The sequence below is a fragment of the Miniopterus natalensis genome, chromosome 1, assembly GCF_054644295.1.
Source record: "Miniopterus natalensis isolate mMinNat1 chromosome 1, mMinNat1.hap1, whole genome shotgun sequence".
Taxonomy (NCBI): domain Eukaryota; kingdom Metazoa; phylum Chordata; class Mammalia; order Chiroptera; family Miniopteridae; genus Miniopterus; species Miniopterus natalensis.
This window is the reverse complement of record NC_142081.1, coordinates 45,001,484-45,016,740: the sequence shown is the minus strand read 5'-3', so window position 1 is coordinate 45,016,740 and position 15,257 is coordinate 45,001,484. Positions and strand designations below refer to the sequence as shown.

The following is a 15,257-nucleotide window of genomic DNA, read 5'->3' as shown; positions in this document are numbered from 1 at the left end:
AATATATTGATGGATTGATTTTAGAGAGACAGGAAGAGAGAGAAAGAGGGAGAGAGAGGGAGAAAGAGAGGGGGAGGGAGGGAGACAGAAACTTCAATTTGTTGTTCCACTTATTTATGCATTCACTAGTTGATTCCTGTATGTGCCCTGACCAGGGATTGAACCCGAAAGCTCGGTGGATCAGGACGACGCTCTGACCAGCTGAGCTACCCAGCCAGGGCTAGTTCAGCGATTTTTAACCGGTGTGCTGCAATACCTGACTATTTAGTCAGGGGCACTGACCTCTTTTCCCTAAGATTGTCAAATGAAAAAATGACAACAGCCAACACAACAATAGCTGTCCAATGTGAATGAATAAAAATTATACCTTTTTGTGTGTGAGATCGGCAACAAATATCATTTTTTGGTGTGCTACAGAATTTTAACTTAATTAGTAATTAATTTATGTGTGCCATGACTTGAAAAAGGTTGAAAAATGCTGATTTAGTTCATTTATGTGTCTCCCTTCTCCCATCAAAATGTACACTTGCGAAGCGCAGAGAACAAGTCTGCGGCGTTCTCTGCGGCCCCCGCCCTGCGGCATCACCTCTGCCACAGTAAAGGGATAAGCTCACAACCATTTTCCAAAGAAAGAAGGGTCCGGAGTTGCCATGTGGAAGTTGCCCTCCTCCACGTAAACCAGAGCTGTTCTGCTTTTCCTTTCACCAGGCCAGACTCTAAGCTGCAGGACGCCTGCGCTGTATATGCCTCATTCAGATTTCGCCACCTTCAGTGCCCTGGACGTGGGCAGATACACTCCATGTGCTCAGGGCCTGAGAAATGCCATCTTGTAAGTAGGAAGCACTGACGAGCTTGCAGGGCACTGAAACCTTTACTTTGTTGCTGAAAAAAGCAACATAAAAAAGACATCACTGTTTCCACTGGGGTTGGCCTTGACTCGCAGCATGATCCCCAGCCTGCCCCCACTTAGTGGTCACAGTGGTGGCAAAACCCAGCCCAGAGCTCACTGGCACGGTTTATGCAGAAAAGGAATACGGCCTTTGGAAAGTGTCACAGGCACCTCCAGCACCAGAGCAACCTCAGGGTCCCCTCCTGTTTGGATCATTTGGGGTAACAGAATTTTTTTTAAGAGCAGAAATTATACCCTTTGCAAAGTATATTCTTTAAAAAAAAAAAAAATTTAAATTGAGTTTTAGAGAGAGAGGAAGGGAGAGGGAGAGAAAGAAACATGGATGTGAGAGTGAAACATCCATCGGCTGCCTCTTGCAACCCCCCCCCTCCCCCAGGGATGGAGCCCTGAAACCTTTCGGTGCACAAGACGATACCCAACCAGCTGAGCCACCCTGGTCAGGGCTGGGGGAACAGACTGAAGTCTGCCCACTTCCTTTTACTTGCTGGTTGATAGCAAGGCTAAAATAGCCAGAAGAATGTCTGAAGTGTGTTAATAACATCCAGATAATGGCAGAAACTGCTCATGATGGGCGCCTCTTCAACTCTGAAGGAGATTTCAGTGGACTAGAGGGAAGCTTATGCTTCCCCTAAAAATAGTTACCTTTCCGAGCTTTACTTTCCTCACGAGTAAGAGGAGAGGGTTAGACCAGAGCAGTGGTGCCCAAACCTGTCTGATCTTCAGTCACCAGAGGAGCTTTTACTAATTCAAATTCCTTGGCCTGACCCCAGACCATAGCAAGCAGGGTCCGTGCAGGGGATGGAGAACAGGCGTTTATTTTTGAAATGCTACCTAGTTGAGCATGAAGATCAATGGTGTTTGGAAACGGCCGAAGGGCTGGAGGAGTCCAGCGCCCATCCAGCGCTGACAGGCAGGTACGGGGTTTCACAGAGGGAGCTCTGAGGCCGCCCAAACCTGAGACGCTTTTCAAATACAGGGCTTCCTGGGTGAGGAAGGCCGGACGGCAGAAGAGATGACAGAGACGGAAGAACCGCGCTCTCTCGGGGTGGGACCTGGGAACGTGCTTTTGGAACTCTCCGGGTTACGGGTTGTACGATCGAGTTTCAGAACCACTGCTTTAGGCAGGATTTTAGAGCCTACCTACAGCTTATTTAGAAGGAAATCACGGTCACACATTGGTATACGGATGGGCTTTATCCAATTACGTTAACATTTCATTGCATGTCGCAAGCTCTCCTTTGTTTTAAATGGCATGTGGCTTATGGACACTGCAAACCTATAAGCCCGTAGTCTTAAAGCAGCCTCCTCTGGTTAAGCGTGGCTGCCAACTTCTCAGTGCATTTTTTAAACGCTGATTCATGGTTTACGAGACACGATTAGAAGGACGTTCTCTCAATTCTATTATAAAAGCACACAAGTGGCACCTGAATCACCTAACACACAGTAGGCACTTAATATCTGCTCAAACAAATTTATTTGATTATTTATACCCAGTGTGGTATAGAAGATGTGACACGAGATAAACAAATAAGAGAAGAAAAAAAAACCAACAACTGAAAAATGAAAATAACATGCTGTGAGAGAGAATATTTCTCACGTGGTGAGAGAATCACACTTCTGGGTGGCACATCTTGAAAAACAGTTTGCTTCAAGAACTGATCTGAAACTTAACCACAAGTCCTCACTTGTGAACCACCATCTCATTTCTATGCTGGAAAGGTCTGAACGGCAGGTTTTCCTTGCGTTCCCCCCGCCCTCACTTGTTTTTCACGTAAAGAGGCCATTTCATCTTTCCAGTGGGGACCAGTGATCACTGTTGGCCTCTGAGATCCCGGTGACCCCCTGTCATTCTCATTACCCTGGTTTTTCTTGCTCAGCTCAGAAGCCTGGAGTCCTGGGCAGTGTAAAAGTCATGTAAGCCTGTGATCTCAGTCCTCTGGGTGGCACCAGGACAAATGATATTGAAGGAAACGGAAGATCAACACTTGTTTCTCTGATTCCAACACAGAAATAAGATTGTTTTATAACTTTCACACCATTAAGATCTCAACCCACAATTCACCTGTATTATCTATTTATCCTAAAAATTACACAGGCGGATGCTTATCACCACTTTGTGAAGAGTTTTAAAGTATAAACTATATAATGTTCTAAAAACCTATGTAACACGTATGCTATGTCTTTGGCAAGTTGCATATACTTAAAACGAACCAAATGACCTAACTGTAAGTTTTCAGAAACCAAGGGGTTAATACTTTTGCATCCATGTTTAAAATTGTTGTCTTGCCAAAAGCACCTACAATAGTTTACTTCTTTCTAAATGTTTACCTTTTCGGAAGAAAAATGCTTTAGATTTAAAAAGAGAAAATGCTGGATTTCTCTGATCAAAATGACAGTCTTTTTAAACAACGTATTTGAGGGTAGCGGGATAAAACTGAAGTCACAACTCTAAAAAAACAAAACGGGTTACCATAAAGGTAAAAATGTGCGTTTACTTACAAACCAAATCTCATTTAAAATTTAAAATTTTTAATATGGAGCCCAACAGAATTTTATAAAAAAATTCCCTTCCTTCCTTCCAAGCAAACTTTTAAAATTCACGATCTCCCCCCACAGTTACATTTCTCATAACCACGTAAAATAATGAATTACACGTCTGAATCTGATCCCCAGAACAAACGAAAATAATTTCAACCTTTGACCTCTCCACTAGCCTGATGGGAAATTCATTGGCACCCTAATTACAGCTTTTAGCTTTCCCTGAGTACCAACCACTAGAGGGCAGACTTATCTCAGCTCTGACACTACTTTGGGAAAAAAAACACACATTTCATAAATGCTTCTAAATGCTCCCTTAATTATTTTTTGCAAGATCTTTTATTTTCCTGGATATTTAACAGTCAACTTCAGTTTATCTAAAAGTATTCCTAAATAGGTCCAAGGTTCACTTTCACAAATTACAAGATCACAAAGACTGGGATGGTCTAAAGATACAGCCTAGCTGCTGTATTTTAAAATTTTAAAACAAAGTTTTAAAACCTTGACTCTTTACTCCACGGTGGGTTAAGTGCTGAGTCAATCATACCACAACTGGTCCTTGGGTTCCACTTTTGGCACAAAAATTTCGAGAGGTTCTAGACAAACTGAAGTGTGTTTGAGGAAGAAACTGACCAAGATTGTGGAAAGGCTGATTGTGAACACAGTCGAGTGGGGAGGAACAGCAAAGATTAAGGGTTAGAGGGGTGTGTGTTTCGTACTTAAGTCTTCAAATTACTGACAACCTTTCACATGAAAGATGGATTAAATGTGTTCTACACAGCCCCGAAAGAAAAGATCAGAACTAAAAGGAGAGACTTATGGTTGATATAAGAATTTTCTAATTCAAGATGAAATAAGCTACGTCTAACAATGGTGAGTTCCCCATCATAGGAGGTGTTCCGACATAACCAGATAATCAGTTGGCAGAAATCCTGTGGAGAGAAACCAAATGCCAATAGGAATGACTTTTAAGGTTTCTTCTCTCCGCAAGACTCTCCGAAATAATGCTTATTTGCTTTCAGACAAACATACCTCAAACCAGTCGCCAGAGAGGTAAACACCCATCAAGTGAGAAATGAGCTTTTGCAGATCTATCTACTTGGAAACTTTTATTCCTCATGTGATTTTCTAAAAGATAACAGATTTCTCAAGAGTGTGTCCACAACCATGCCCCTCAGCTGTCACGGAAACAACCAGGACTCTCAAGCCCAAGGACTCTAGAGATTTCTACTGCATTAAGGCATATTACAATGAGAAGACAGATGCATTTGTGAGTGCTCCTTTGCCTAAAGATAAGTGGGATATACAGATAAATCTCTAGCTCAATGCTATCACAATGAAGACAGGCGACACAGGTTAGCTGTACTTCACGGCGTTCAGCATTTTTAAGGAAAGTACAGGAAGGCTTACATTTCACCCAGATCCTCTTATAACAAGTGGACTTAATGAAAATCATGGATGAAGAGAGCTAATGATAAGCAAATAAGAATAACTCCATTTGTACCAAATTGATTTTATTAAATAGTAATTTAAGGATATTAGGCTCAGCAAAGCATTACATAATTGAATCTATTTTTTCCCTTATAAATGCCAGAGTTATAATTTCCACTAACTAGAGACAAAGTTATATCCAGGACATTTTCACAGCTTCCTCCAGGGGAGGCAGAGTGAAGACAGTAGAAATTAGGGCTCTAGTCTTCACTTCACCACGTATCAGCTGGAAGAGGTTGGCTACGGCACAGCGTATAACCTCGGGGAGCCTCAGTTTCTCCAACTAAAAAACAGGACGGTCTCGATGACTTCCCAAGGAGGAGTAAACGAGATAAAAATGTTTGTAAACCGTAAAGCACAGAACAAACATAGATTAACATCACCCCTCTATTTATGTATAAAATGCCTAGTAAACTTCAGAGACAATGAAATCTAAAGCAAAATATGAAATCACTGGCCAACCTAGGGAGTGGGCTTGACATTCCTTTTTATATAGGGGCAAAGATTTATAGCGCCTCCTTTTAAGGTGACAACGAGGCTAGCAAATGCCAAATCCAGAAATAAAAAGATTTCAACTGTTTTCTTGCATTTTGCCCGCTGGCTAATACATGCTATTAGCTGTCTTTGTAGACCTTTATCTCTGGACATAGAGCACTCCGACAATGCACAGAAAAACCATGTTCCTTCATGTCACACAACAATGACAGATACCAGAAGCTCTGACTCGAATCTCTAAGTCACGGACTCAAAGGCTGGTGCGCAAGGAGGTATTCTCTGTGGAGGAGCTGGAGCCGGGAAAGAGAACTTGTAAATCATTCCTCAAAGGGTCAACATATGATCTTTGAGATAGTGTCAAATGTCAGTTCACACTGTGCTGTCACTGGTGGATGTCTCCCAATTATTATTATTTTTAACGCAGAGAAACATAAACACGGTGTAGCTGCTCACTCCAAGCATCTAATTATCGTTTTTAAGGTTACTAAATGTGAAATACATAGGTTAAAGCAGCCTGATTTCTTATTAATAAACACTGTGAATATTTAGAATGCATGTAGAGAACATTTCTATGACAAAGTATTCTCAGAAGATTCGTTCCATACAATGGCTTTTACTAATCACTAAAACAACTTAAGAGAATTTTAAAAAAACTGAACTCCAACTCTTCCTCTGCAGATCTATCATCTATCTATCATCTATCTATCTATCTATCTATCTATCTATCTATCTATCTATCTATCTATCTATCTATCTATCTATCATCTATCTATCTATCTATCTATCTATCATCTATATCTATCTATGTATCATCTATCTATGTATCTATGTATCTATCTATGTATCTATCTATCATCTATCTATCTATCTATCTATCTATCTATCTATCTATCTATCTATCTATCATCATCTATCATCATCTACCTACCTACCTACCTATCCATCCATCCAGTCGCTTTTTCTCCCAGTAAATGGTCATTTGTAAGTATTGTTTTCTTAGGTGTCCCGGAACAAATTACAAAGTGGCGGGGTGCTATTGCAGGTGGTTTGCAATTATCTACTTGCTGATCACACCTATTTTATTGTGGTTCACTTGGTTAGGAGGGAAAGGTGGGAGAAAAAGGAGTTTATGAGAATTATTAATATACTTACTAACTTATCTACATATATATTTTTAAAATATATATATTTAAGAGACTATTTCTATTTAGAGATTGTATGATTTTATAACTGGGCAGCATTTAAAGAAGTTTTATGGTTCTCAAATCAAACAGAAGGCTAAGTGGTTTACCTGACTACGATGTTGCTTTGTATTTCAGGTAATGCGACTGAAACACATAAAATCAAGAGGCTGCTTGTGAAAATGGTGCTTTTAAATTACTCTCTACTTCCCAGAGAATCTGAGCTCCCCCCTTCTCCTCTGGAAAAATGAATTCAGGGATCCTCTTTGTCTTTAAAAGAACTGACCCCTCCTCGCCGGATAAGCACTCTGCTCAGTGGCGCAGCCATTTGGGTTTCCTCTTTTCAAGATGGGGCCATCACCCTCTCCCCATCCTACCCATCAAAGGTCACAAAGATGGGTCAAAAACCCGAGCTCCAGGATACCACTGACATGATGCTTGAAAAAACAACAACAACCAGGGGTAAAACCCAAAACTCATCTGGTAAAAAGAAAAGCCAAATTATTCAGAACTACAAAATCCAATTTATTAGAGTTGGAAATACTGCTAAGCATCCACATGCACAGTATTTTCAAGGTGGCAAAGGTGCCTTACGTTCGCACAGGAATTGTATTGGAAAAGACTCTACTATGGGACAGAAATTCCCCTTAAGCCTCCCCTTCACTCTCAAAACTCCACTTACGTGAACATAGGCTGAGCTCACCAGCAGCAAAGGGGCACAGAAGCTGCTGAAACGGAGGAAGCACTGGCACCTCCTTCGGCCCTGGGCTGCCGCCTGACATTTGGCCAACGCGCTTCCACGATGAGCAGAACAAGGGCTCCCCTGACTTTAAATGTTGTCGCTGGCTCTCTCCATTTGCCCAAGAAGCAATCCAAATGGTATTGGAGTTTTGTTGTTAATTAAACAAAAACAAAACTGAAGGATGAGACTAAAGCTGCTCAAATGAAGATTTATTACGTCTAAGCATGAAACCACTTTAAACCTAAACTTATTTGACAACTAACGCAGAGGAAGGATTTTCTTCTCTGGTGAGTTCAAAAGGCCTGATTTAATGATGTTTAAAAAACAACAGTAAATCAGCCAACAAAGAGAATGTTTCTCTTTTATGGTCGCTTGTTTCTCTGCTTCCCCTTCCACATGCGTACCCGTACCAAAAGGCTATACTGTAAAGGGAGTTTGTGTTTTGCATGAAAAATCTAATTATACAAACTCTCTTACATATGGAACCAATTTAACTATTAATACTGCGAGGCAGTAGGGAAGTATTTAATATGATTCTGGGCCAGTTTCTTTCCCCTTTAAATCTGCTATGGAAACATTTACAGAATTCCTCATTTTCCCACAAACCATTTTTCCTTAGTTTAAATTTGCACTAAAGCAAGATAATCCCATTAAAACACAGGATGTTATGATATTGGGAATAAACTATCCTAATTATCTAGATGCATTATAATTGTTTCTCTCTCTCTCTCTCTCTCTCTCTCAGGCTTACTGAAAAACTGCATTGCCAGGACTTCTGAGCTACTTTTCTCGAAGCACAATACTACGAATCCATTATCTTATGGCAGCCAGAGGTCACTCCAAGACAAACGTGTGGGCTAAGCTTTTGGGGGATGGTGGTGGTGGTGCAATTTTCATAATTATATTAGTGAGGGATAGTATGGAAGTTCACTTTGTACTAGAAATACAGAAGCAAGAAAAGCCTATAAACTTAAATGTACTTTGTTTGGTTACTGTTCATTACAGGAAATAGTCTTAGCTTCTCACCCTTGTCCCAATCAACACAAATTACACTACGTAAAATGCATTAAGACTGGCACTGGCACCTCCCAAATAGCAAAATCTATTTTATAACTTAAAGGGGAGAAAAAAATGAAATAAAATGTCTGAACTACAAAGTATATATGAGTCATTTTATTCTTACAGCATTAACTAGACACAGGAAATTGAAGGAAAGTTTGGGGGGAGGGGGAGAGACGGAGCATAGATTTCTTTTACATAAAAGTCGGTAAGAAAATCTTAACATTTTTTTTCCTTCCAAAATGATTTTAAGTGCTTAAGAACGTGAGTCACAGGGAGGTTTCCTCTCTTCTACTTTATCAGTTGCATATTCTAAAACGGATCAAATTCTACTTCCCGCAAGCCACAAAAAAAAGATAGAAAATTTGCTGTGGGCACGCTGTAGAGAGAATTTCATTTCAAGCAGCTCATCTCAGCGTCCAGTACGTTTCGGCCTGTTAATAATTAATAAAAGAGATGCCACCCAATCTCTAGTGAAGAAAGGCAAAGCTCGGTGATCCGAAAGTAAGCCCAGCGCAGACAGCGAACTCTTGCCCTTCATCCTGGATTGCAACAAAACCTCAACCTAGCAAACATGTACCGAGCGGCGCCCGCGCGGACGGCGGAGCCCGCAGGACCGTCTGGATCTGCAAAAATGCTGCGCGTTAGGGGGGCCCTGGCCGCGGCAAACAGATGGGGCTCTAAATCCCCACTGGCGGCGGCCGGGTCCTCCAGGCCGCTCGCGCAGATGATCTGAGCAGAGGAACCTGCCGCTGCACGAGCGGGCAGCGTGCTGCGGGCTGAGCGTGTCTCGGGCTGTTTGCAACAGTCCCAGGAGCGCGTCGCGGTGTCTCCGGGCCGCACCGGAGACTTCCTGCACACCTCCAAACTTTGGCTTTCCCATTAGAAACTTCCTTGACTTGCCATGGTTTTTCTTCCTGCGCACCTGGGAGGACCTTTGGCTAGTCCTCTCGCCCACCAGTGCCCCTTGCCATCCTGCCACCAGCCTGGCTACGGAGTCCTGGTCGGGGCAGGGCGACGGCCGGTGCGCAGGCTTGGCTGAGACCAGCCCGCGCCCGTCGGCCCTCACCGCCGCCTAACCTCCACCGCTGCCCGCAAATCCACAACCCAAAGTACCAAGCTGGGGTGCGCTGCGGCTGCGGGCGGCCGCCGAGGGAGCCCTGGCACGCTCCGGACGCCCGCCGCACCCGGGCCCGGGCACTTTCGGAGCGGCTGCGGCAGGACGCGGCGCGGACCCGCCGCACTTCCCGGGCGGGCGGGCGGGCGGGCGGGCGGCCGCTCCCGGCTGCTGGGCCGCCGAGGCTGGAGGGCGCGAGGCCTGGGGCGCTGACCAGTCCCCAGGGGGTGACATCGCGTCCGCGAGCGCGCACGGCCCGCCCGGCCCAGCCCGGCCGGGCCGCAGGGCCTCCCCTGAGTAGGCCGTAGCTGTCCGGGGTGCGGGCCTTGGGGACCGGCCGCGGGTGCCCCCCAGCTTCCTCCGAGTTCCCCAGACCCTTCCTTCCCTTCCAGAAGCGCGGCGACTACGCGCAAAGTTTCTTCCGGGAGCCCCGGGAGCCGCGCCAGGTGCCGGCGGACCCGGGCAACTGACAGGCGCCGGACGGGGCGGAAGAGCGGGGTCCATCCCGCGCGCCTTTGCCCCCACAGGAGGCAGGCGGGTCCCGCGGCCCGGCTCCGGTGGCGCCGCCGCGGTGGCCCAGAAGGCCCCGGCGGGGCTCCCCGCCAGCCCGGGGCAGTACGTGCGCTCGGGCAGGCGCGCCCACCCCTCCCCCTGCGCGCCCGCCTCCCCGCCCCCCGGAGCAGCCAGCCCACCCGGCCCCGGCGGGGCGCCCGGGCTCACCTTTCATCGCTGCGATCACAAAATACATCATTTAAGCCGCGGTGCGGAGAGCGCAGGGAGAGCGGATGGTCCGATCCCGGAGCCCCCTCTGCCGCCGCCGCGCCGCCGCCGCCCGAGCCACAGCAGCAGCTGCCGCAGCTGCCCGCCCGCCGAGAGCCATCCCGAGCCATAAGAGGCTCCATGTGACCGGCTGACATCACGGCCGCCGCTCTGTTTACACCGCGCCCCTCCGCTTCCTCCCCGGGCGGGAGGCGGGAGGCGGGAGGGAGGCGGGAGGCGGGAGGCTGGCGCGCCCGGGCGCCGCGCCCGCCCCGCCCCGCCCCGCCCCCGCGGGCAGGTGAGCAGCGGCTGCGGGGCTGGCGCAACCGCGCCCCGCGCTGCCCGCCGCGCCCCCGGCCCGCGCCCCGGACCCCGGCCTTCTCCACGCCGCGGCGAGCACCTGTGGCCGCCCGGGCGCTTTCTCCCGCAGCGCTCCGCGGACTCGCGCCTGACCGCTTTCTGCCCCCAGCCCCCGGGGCGGCAGGCAGGCAACCCCACGCGGCTCTCCAGCTCCCTCCCCGTAGCCCCCAGGGGTGTTAGATGCTTGGCCGGTTGGCGGAAAAGAGCGGTTTGGTCTGGGGAAGCGGTAGTCAGCGACAATACCCATTTTCCAGAGCGCCCCAGCTCTACTGACAGGTAGAGCCCTCTCCAGGTCCGCGCAGAACGCCGCCGTCGGGCCCACCTGGGGGAGTGAACTCCGCGCCTCCTAAGTCTTTCCCGAGAGTCTCAGCCCGGGCGGGGGAACTCCGCCCACCCAGACTTTGGTGACCCTCATCACACCAGCAACTGGGGTCCTAGTTTACGACTGCGGCTCTTTCCCCGGCCCAGTGCCCCCTCCCCCACCCGCGCCTCCAACCACTGATGCTGGGGAGAAGAGCTCCGGGCGCCGGCCAGCTTGAGCCGCTGAATTCCCAGGCTCTTCCACAGCTTGGGTTCCACCTCCGAGAGCCCATCCACAAATGGAAACGGCTCTAGTTTTCACACTCTGAAAAGGAGACTCTGTGGTACTTTGGCCAGGAAACAAACAAAAGACCTCTAAAGGTCAACTTTGTGAATTTTAACTAGCAATTAAGACTTAATTCCCTACAAACTTTGAAGTTTGACCCTTTTCATTGGCTTTATGGAAACTTAAATCAGGACGTTATTATTAGATGAATCTCTTTACCGTGAATTTCAGATGCTACATATCCAGAGTCCACATTATTTAAAATTTCATCAGGTGTGTCTGTAGTATTGAGCATAACAGGAAAAATTATCAAAAGCCAGGTTTTTATACCTACTATTGTTCCCTCAATTCTACTTTCTTTTCTGATGATCTGTTTCCATTTACAACTTAAAATATTAGATGGTTGTTTTTGCACTCATGGTGATTAAACAGATTCCTAGGATTTTTTCCCCATTAACTGAGTTGTCCTTGCCCCCAGAGCTGGGCTGTAATTTAAAACACACATAGACAATCAGCACTACAGGAAGCTAGAATCACACACTGCCCACCCTAACCCCCTCTTCAAGGCAAAATATACACAGACCTCTGACTTAGAAGGTCAAAAAATTTCATTGTACCTTAAATCAAGCCATAGCTTTATAAAAGTTTGATCTCAGCTAAAGTCATTCTAACACAGTTTTTCCTTTAGAATTTTTTTTCCAAATAAAACCACAAAAATAAGAAAAGAAGTCATAAAAATATGAAGCCAAGACCTACCCATGTTAACTCAGCTGTCCAGCCATAGCGAAATGGACAAGAGTTTCAAATGAATCAACCATACCCTCTGTGATATTTACAATTATGAAATTAAATCACACCATGTTCCCGTGATGCAACTGCATCTTGCAGTGAGGCAACACCCCTCAGTTACCCTGACACCCATCATTCATACTTGGTTCTTGATTTCCCTTGTGTAGAGGACGTTAGGAAGGAAGGCTAATGGCAAGCTATCCTATAGGTAGGTCCCAGGTACCATTTTTCTTTCCTTTATACTTGTTAAAGGATGGGAAACCATCAGAGAACGCATACTCATAGGTATGTTCTTCCATCCTCAGTACAAATGGATCCAGATCTACAACTCTGAAAATTCCCAATGTCACTCTCAAACAGTATCCTGTCGTAGAAAATAACGCCTTGAAAATGACCAAATCCATTAGCTCTAGCCTGCCTGTGAGACATCTGACTCCAAGGTAAATAGTCTTACATTACTAGTAATTGGTATTTATTTCCAGACCATTTCAAATGAAATCGGTAATCGGGAATGACATGTAATGTGACATGTGCTCCTGCAATTACATGTAGCAGAATCATTCAACCTATAGGGATGTCCCCAATAGAAATATAATCTCATAGTACTTATTTGAAATATTTACACATTGATACAACAAAGACATGTTCAGGATAATGTAACACTGACCTTGCCCTTTAGAAATGTATTTCTTTCTCATCCTACAACTAATGAGCAACAGAGTTGCAGATATTAAGTCTTAACCTTCCTGTATGGTGAGATACTATTTGTAAACATGATTCTATGAAATGTCTCCAGCCTTTAACCCAGGGACTATTATTGTTCTTCAACACAGCGCTTTTGTGAAACCCCAAAACAAACAAACAAAAAAAACAAAAAAGAAGAAAAAAAGCCCTCTTGAAATACAATTTTCCTATGGAATGATAAGTCCTCAACCAACTAAATCAGTCAGGAATGAAAGGGTCCAAATCTTCCTTCCAGACTACCAAATTGGGGCCATGGTAAAAGCACAGGCTTTTACCAACTATATATTAAAATGTAGGAATAATTATTTGGATTATATAAACGCTTATGGAATACCTCTAATGGGGGGAAACAGTGTTAAGCAATATATTCTTTCCATTAAAATTTATTTTACCAAGTGTTCTAAAAATATAGACTATTGTTTACATGAAGACAATTAAACAGGATGGGAATTCTTTACCATGAATGGGATGATGTTATATGTTAATTTTCAACTCAAATGTTTCTATTGGCTAATCTTGGAAAAAGAGGGCACACATGTAATTCAACTCAGAGTCCTCTAGAGACGGGGACAGCTGCACATGGTGTCCCTGTGTGCTGGGTTTCACATTGGACCTGTCACTTAGCAGGGAAGTAGAGAGATGCTCTGATGCCAGGTTGCTCCCAAATGCCTGTGAGAAAAGCCTGCTGTATTTCTGCAGGGCTCTCAGCTGGAGTATAATCGGTAAACTGGTGCCAATCTTTGCACTTTCAGAGGTTAAACAAAGAAATGGTACTTTTTTTATGAGAGTATGTTTGTTTTTCTTACAGACAGGATCTGAGCTCGTGATATACCACCTTGACTCACGAGGGAGAATGGCAAACCGGTGGGTTGACAAATTTATCACAAGTTGGCAAGTGGCTTCTGTACAAAGATGATTTAAAAGTTTGCTGATGTACACGAGAGCATTTTGGCTCTGTGGCTCTGTCTCACCCAGGCCCTGATTCTCTCTCTCCAGTGCGTGGCAGCTTGCTAATTCAATTAATTTCTTTCTAGCTGAACAAGAAAGGGATCAGTGAAAGGTTAATGTGGTCCGAGGCAGCTTGATTCAACTGCATCCCGAGCCACCACTGCACTGTGAGCTGTAGGAGTCAGGCCACTCGGCCGACAGAGAGCCAGGGAGCAGGTCTCCCGCAGACCTAACAGCGTCAGGCCCAGGGAGTTCAAGGCAAGACTTCTTGGGAAACTACAGAGACTGCACAGGCTTACTTGCAAGAGATCACAGCCTTGCTTAATTCTGAGTCTGGAAGGAGCCAGTGTCTCATAAAGCAACATTTATAAATGGAATAGGACTGGTGAGACCTGGACACCAAAAGTAACAGAGAGGCCCCCTATTTATGAGTTTCAGGGGTGAGGAGATGAACAGATTAATATAGCTTATCTGTTTTATTCAAGCTTTTAAGCCAAATATAGATGTAGATTTAAACGTACGTGCAGGTATGCGTATGTATACATAGTCCATGGAATGTGGGAAAATAAACTGTATTTGGGTGGTGAGAGACATCTTCAGTTTTACACACACACACACACACACACACACACACACACACTTCACATTATCAACCACCATTTACTGAATTCCTATTATGTGCCTGGTAACTATAAAATCAAACAAGAACAAGACAATAGTCCTGATCTCGAGAAGCTCACTAATCTGCTGACCTTGGCTCTGAAAGCCCTGGAGAGAAGAAGTTGGTTCTCTGAGTCGTTGTGAACATTCCAAAGGAAGGCAGCGCCTGGCTGCCCACTGGAAAGACGTCTGCACAGCACGTCGCCCCTCACAGTTGATGGATGGCTGCAAATCATTAGTGTGGCTTTTAGTGTAATGGGATTTGGAGGTGAAAGATTCGGCTGAGTTGAGACAACGGTGAAGGGATTCTGAGATTTCTGGAACCGTATGTCTCATCCATCTATTAGGAAATTCAAGAACTTGCAGATATTTTGCAACCATCACACTGAGGGAAAGGGTCAAGTTCACAGGCATACAGACCTGAGCAACCTCCACAGAATAGGTGGGTAGTAGGTGCCTCACTACACACACACCTGCCAAGGCAGCAAGGGATGAAATGCACGTCAGAGGCCAGAGGGACTTCCAACGCTTGTGTTCATACTCCTATGGCTTGCAGTGCAACAGGCCGTTCAGGAGATTATGATTTTTTTACTTAAAGGAGTATGAGAAATAGTCACATGAACTCACAACCTAGGGACCTGCGTTCAAGTTCCACACTTGCCACTAGCTTTCTGTGTCACCTCGGGCAAGCCACTTCTCCTCTCAGGAGATCGGCCCCTTTCCTGTGGAATGAAGGGATGGGATCAGGCCTCCAAGGTCTCCTGCAACTCAAACATCCCGTGACTATTTTGAGGGTCATGTCCCATCCACTTCTCAGGAACACATCATCCCCTTCTCTCTGCTGCACCACGTCTACTTCTCCAACGAGCCTTCTTTCT

General features: G+C 45.6%; 1 protein-coding gene across 1 annotated transcript in view; it reads right to left on the bottom strand.

Moving 5' to 3' along the window:
• Window positions 1–10,329, bottom strand: part of RORA (RAR related orphan receptor A) — a 93,035-nt gene extending 82,706 nt beyond the window's left edge. Inside the window, exon 1 of the mRNA XM_087821114.1 lies at window positions 10,254–10,329. Within this exon, the coding sequence (XP_087677240.1) occupies window positions 10,254–10,284 (31 nt within the window). The 5' untranslated portion in view covers window positions 10,285–10,329. The remainder of the gene's footprint in view (window positions 1–10,253) is intronic.
• Window positions 10,330–15,257: the final 4,928 nt, after the last annotated feature.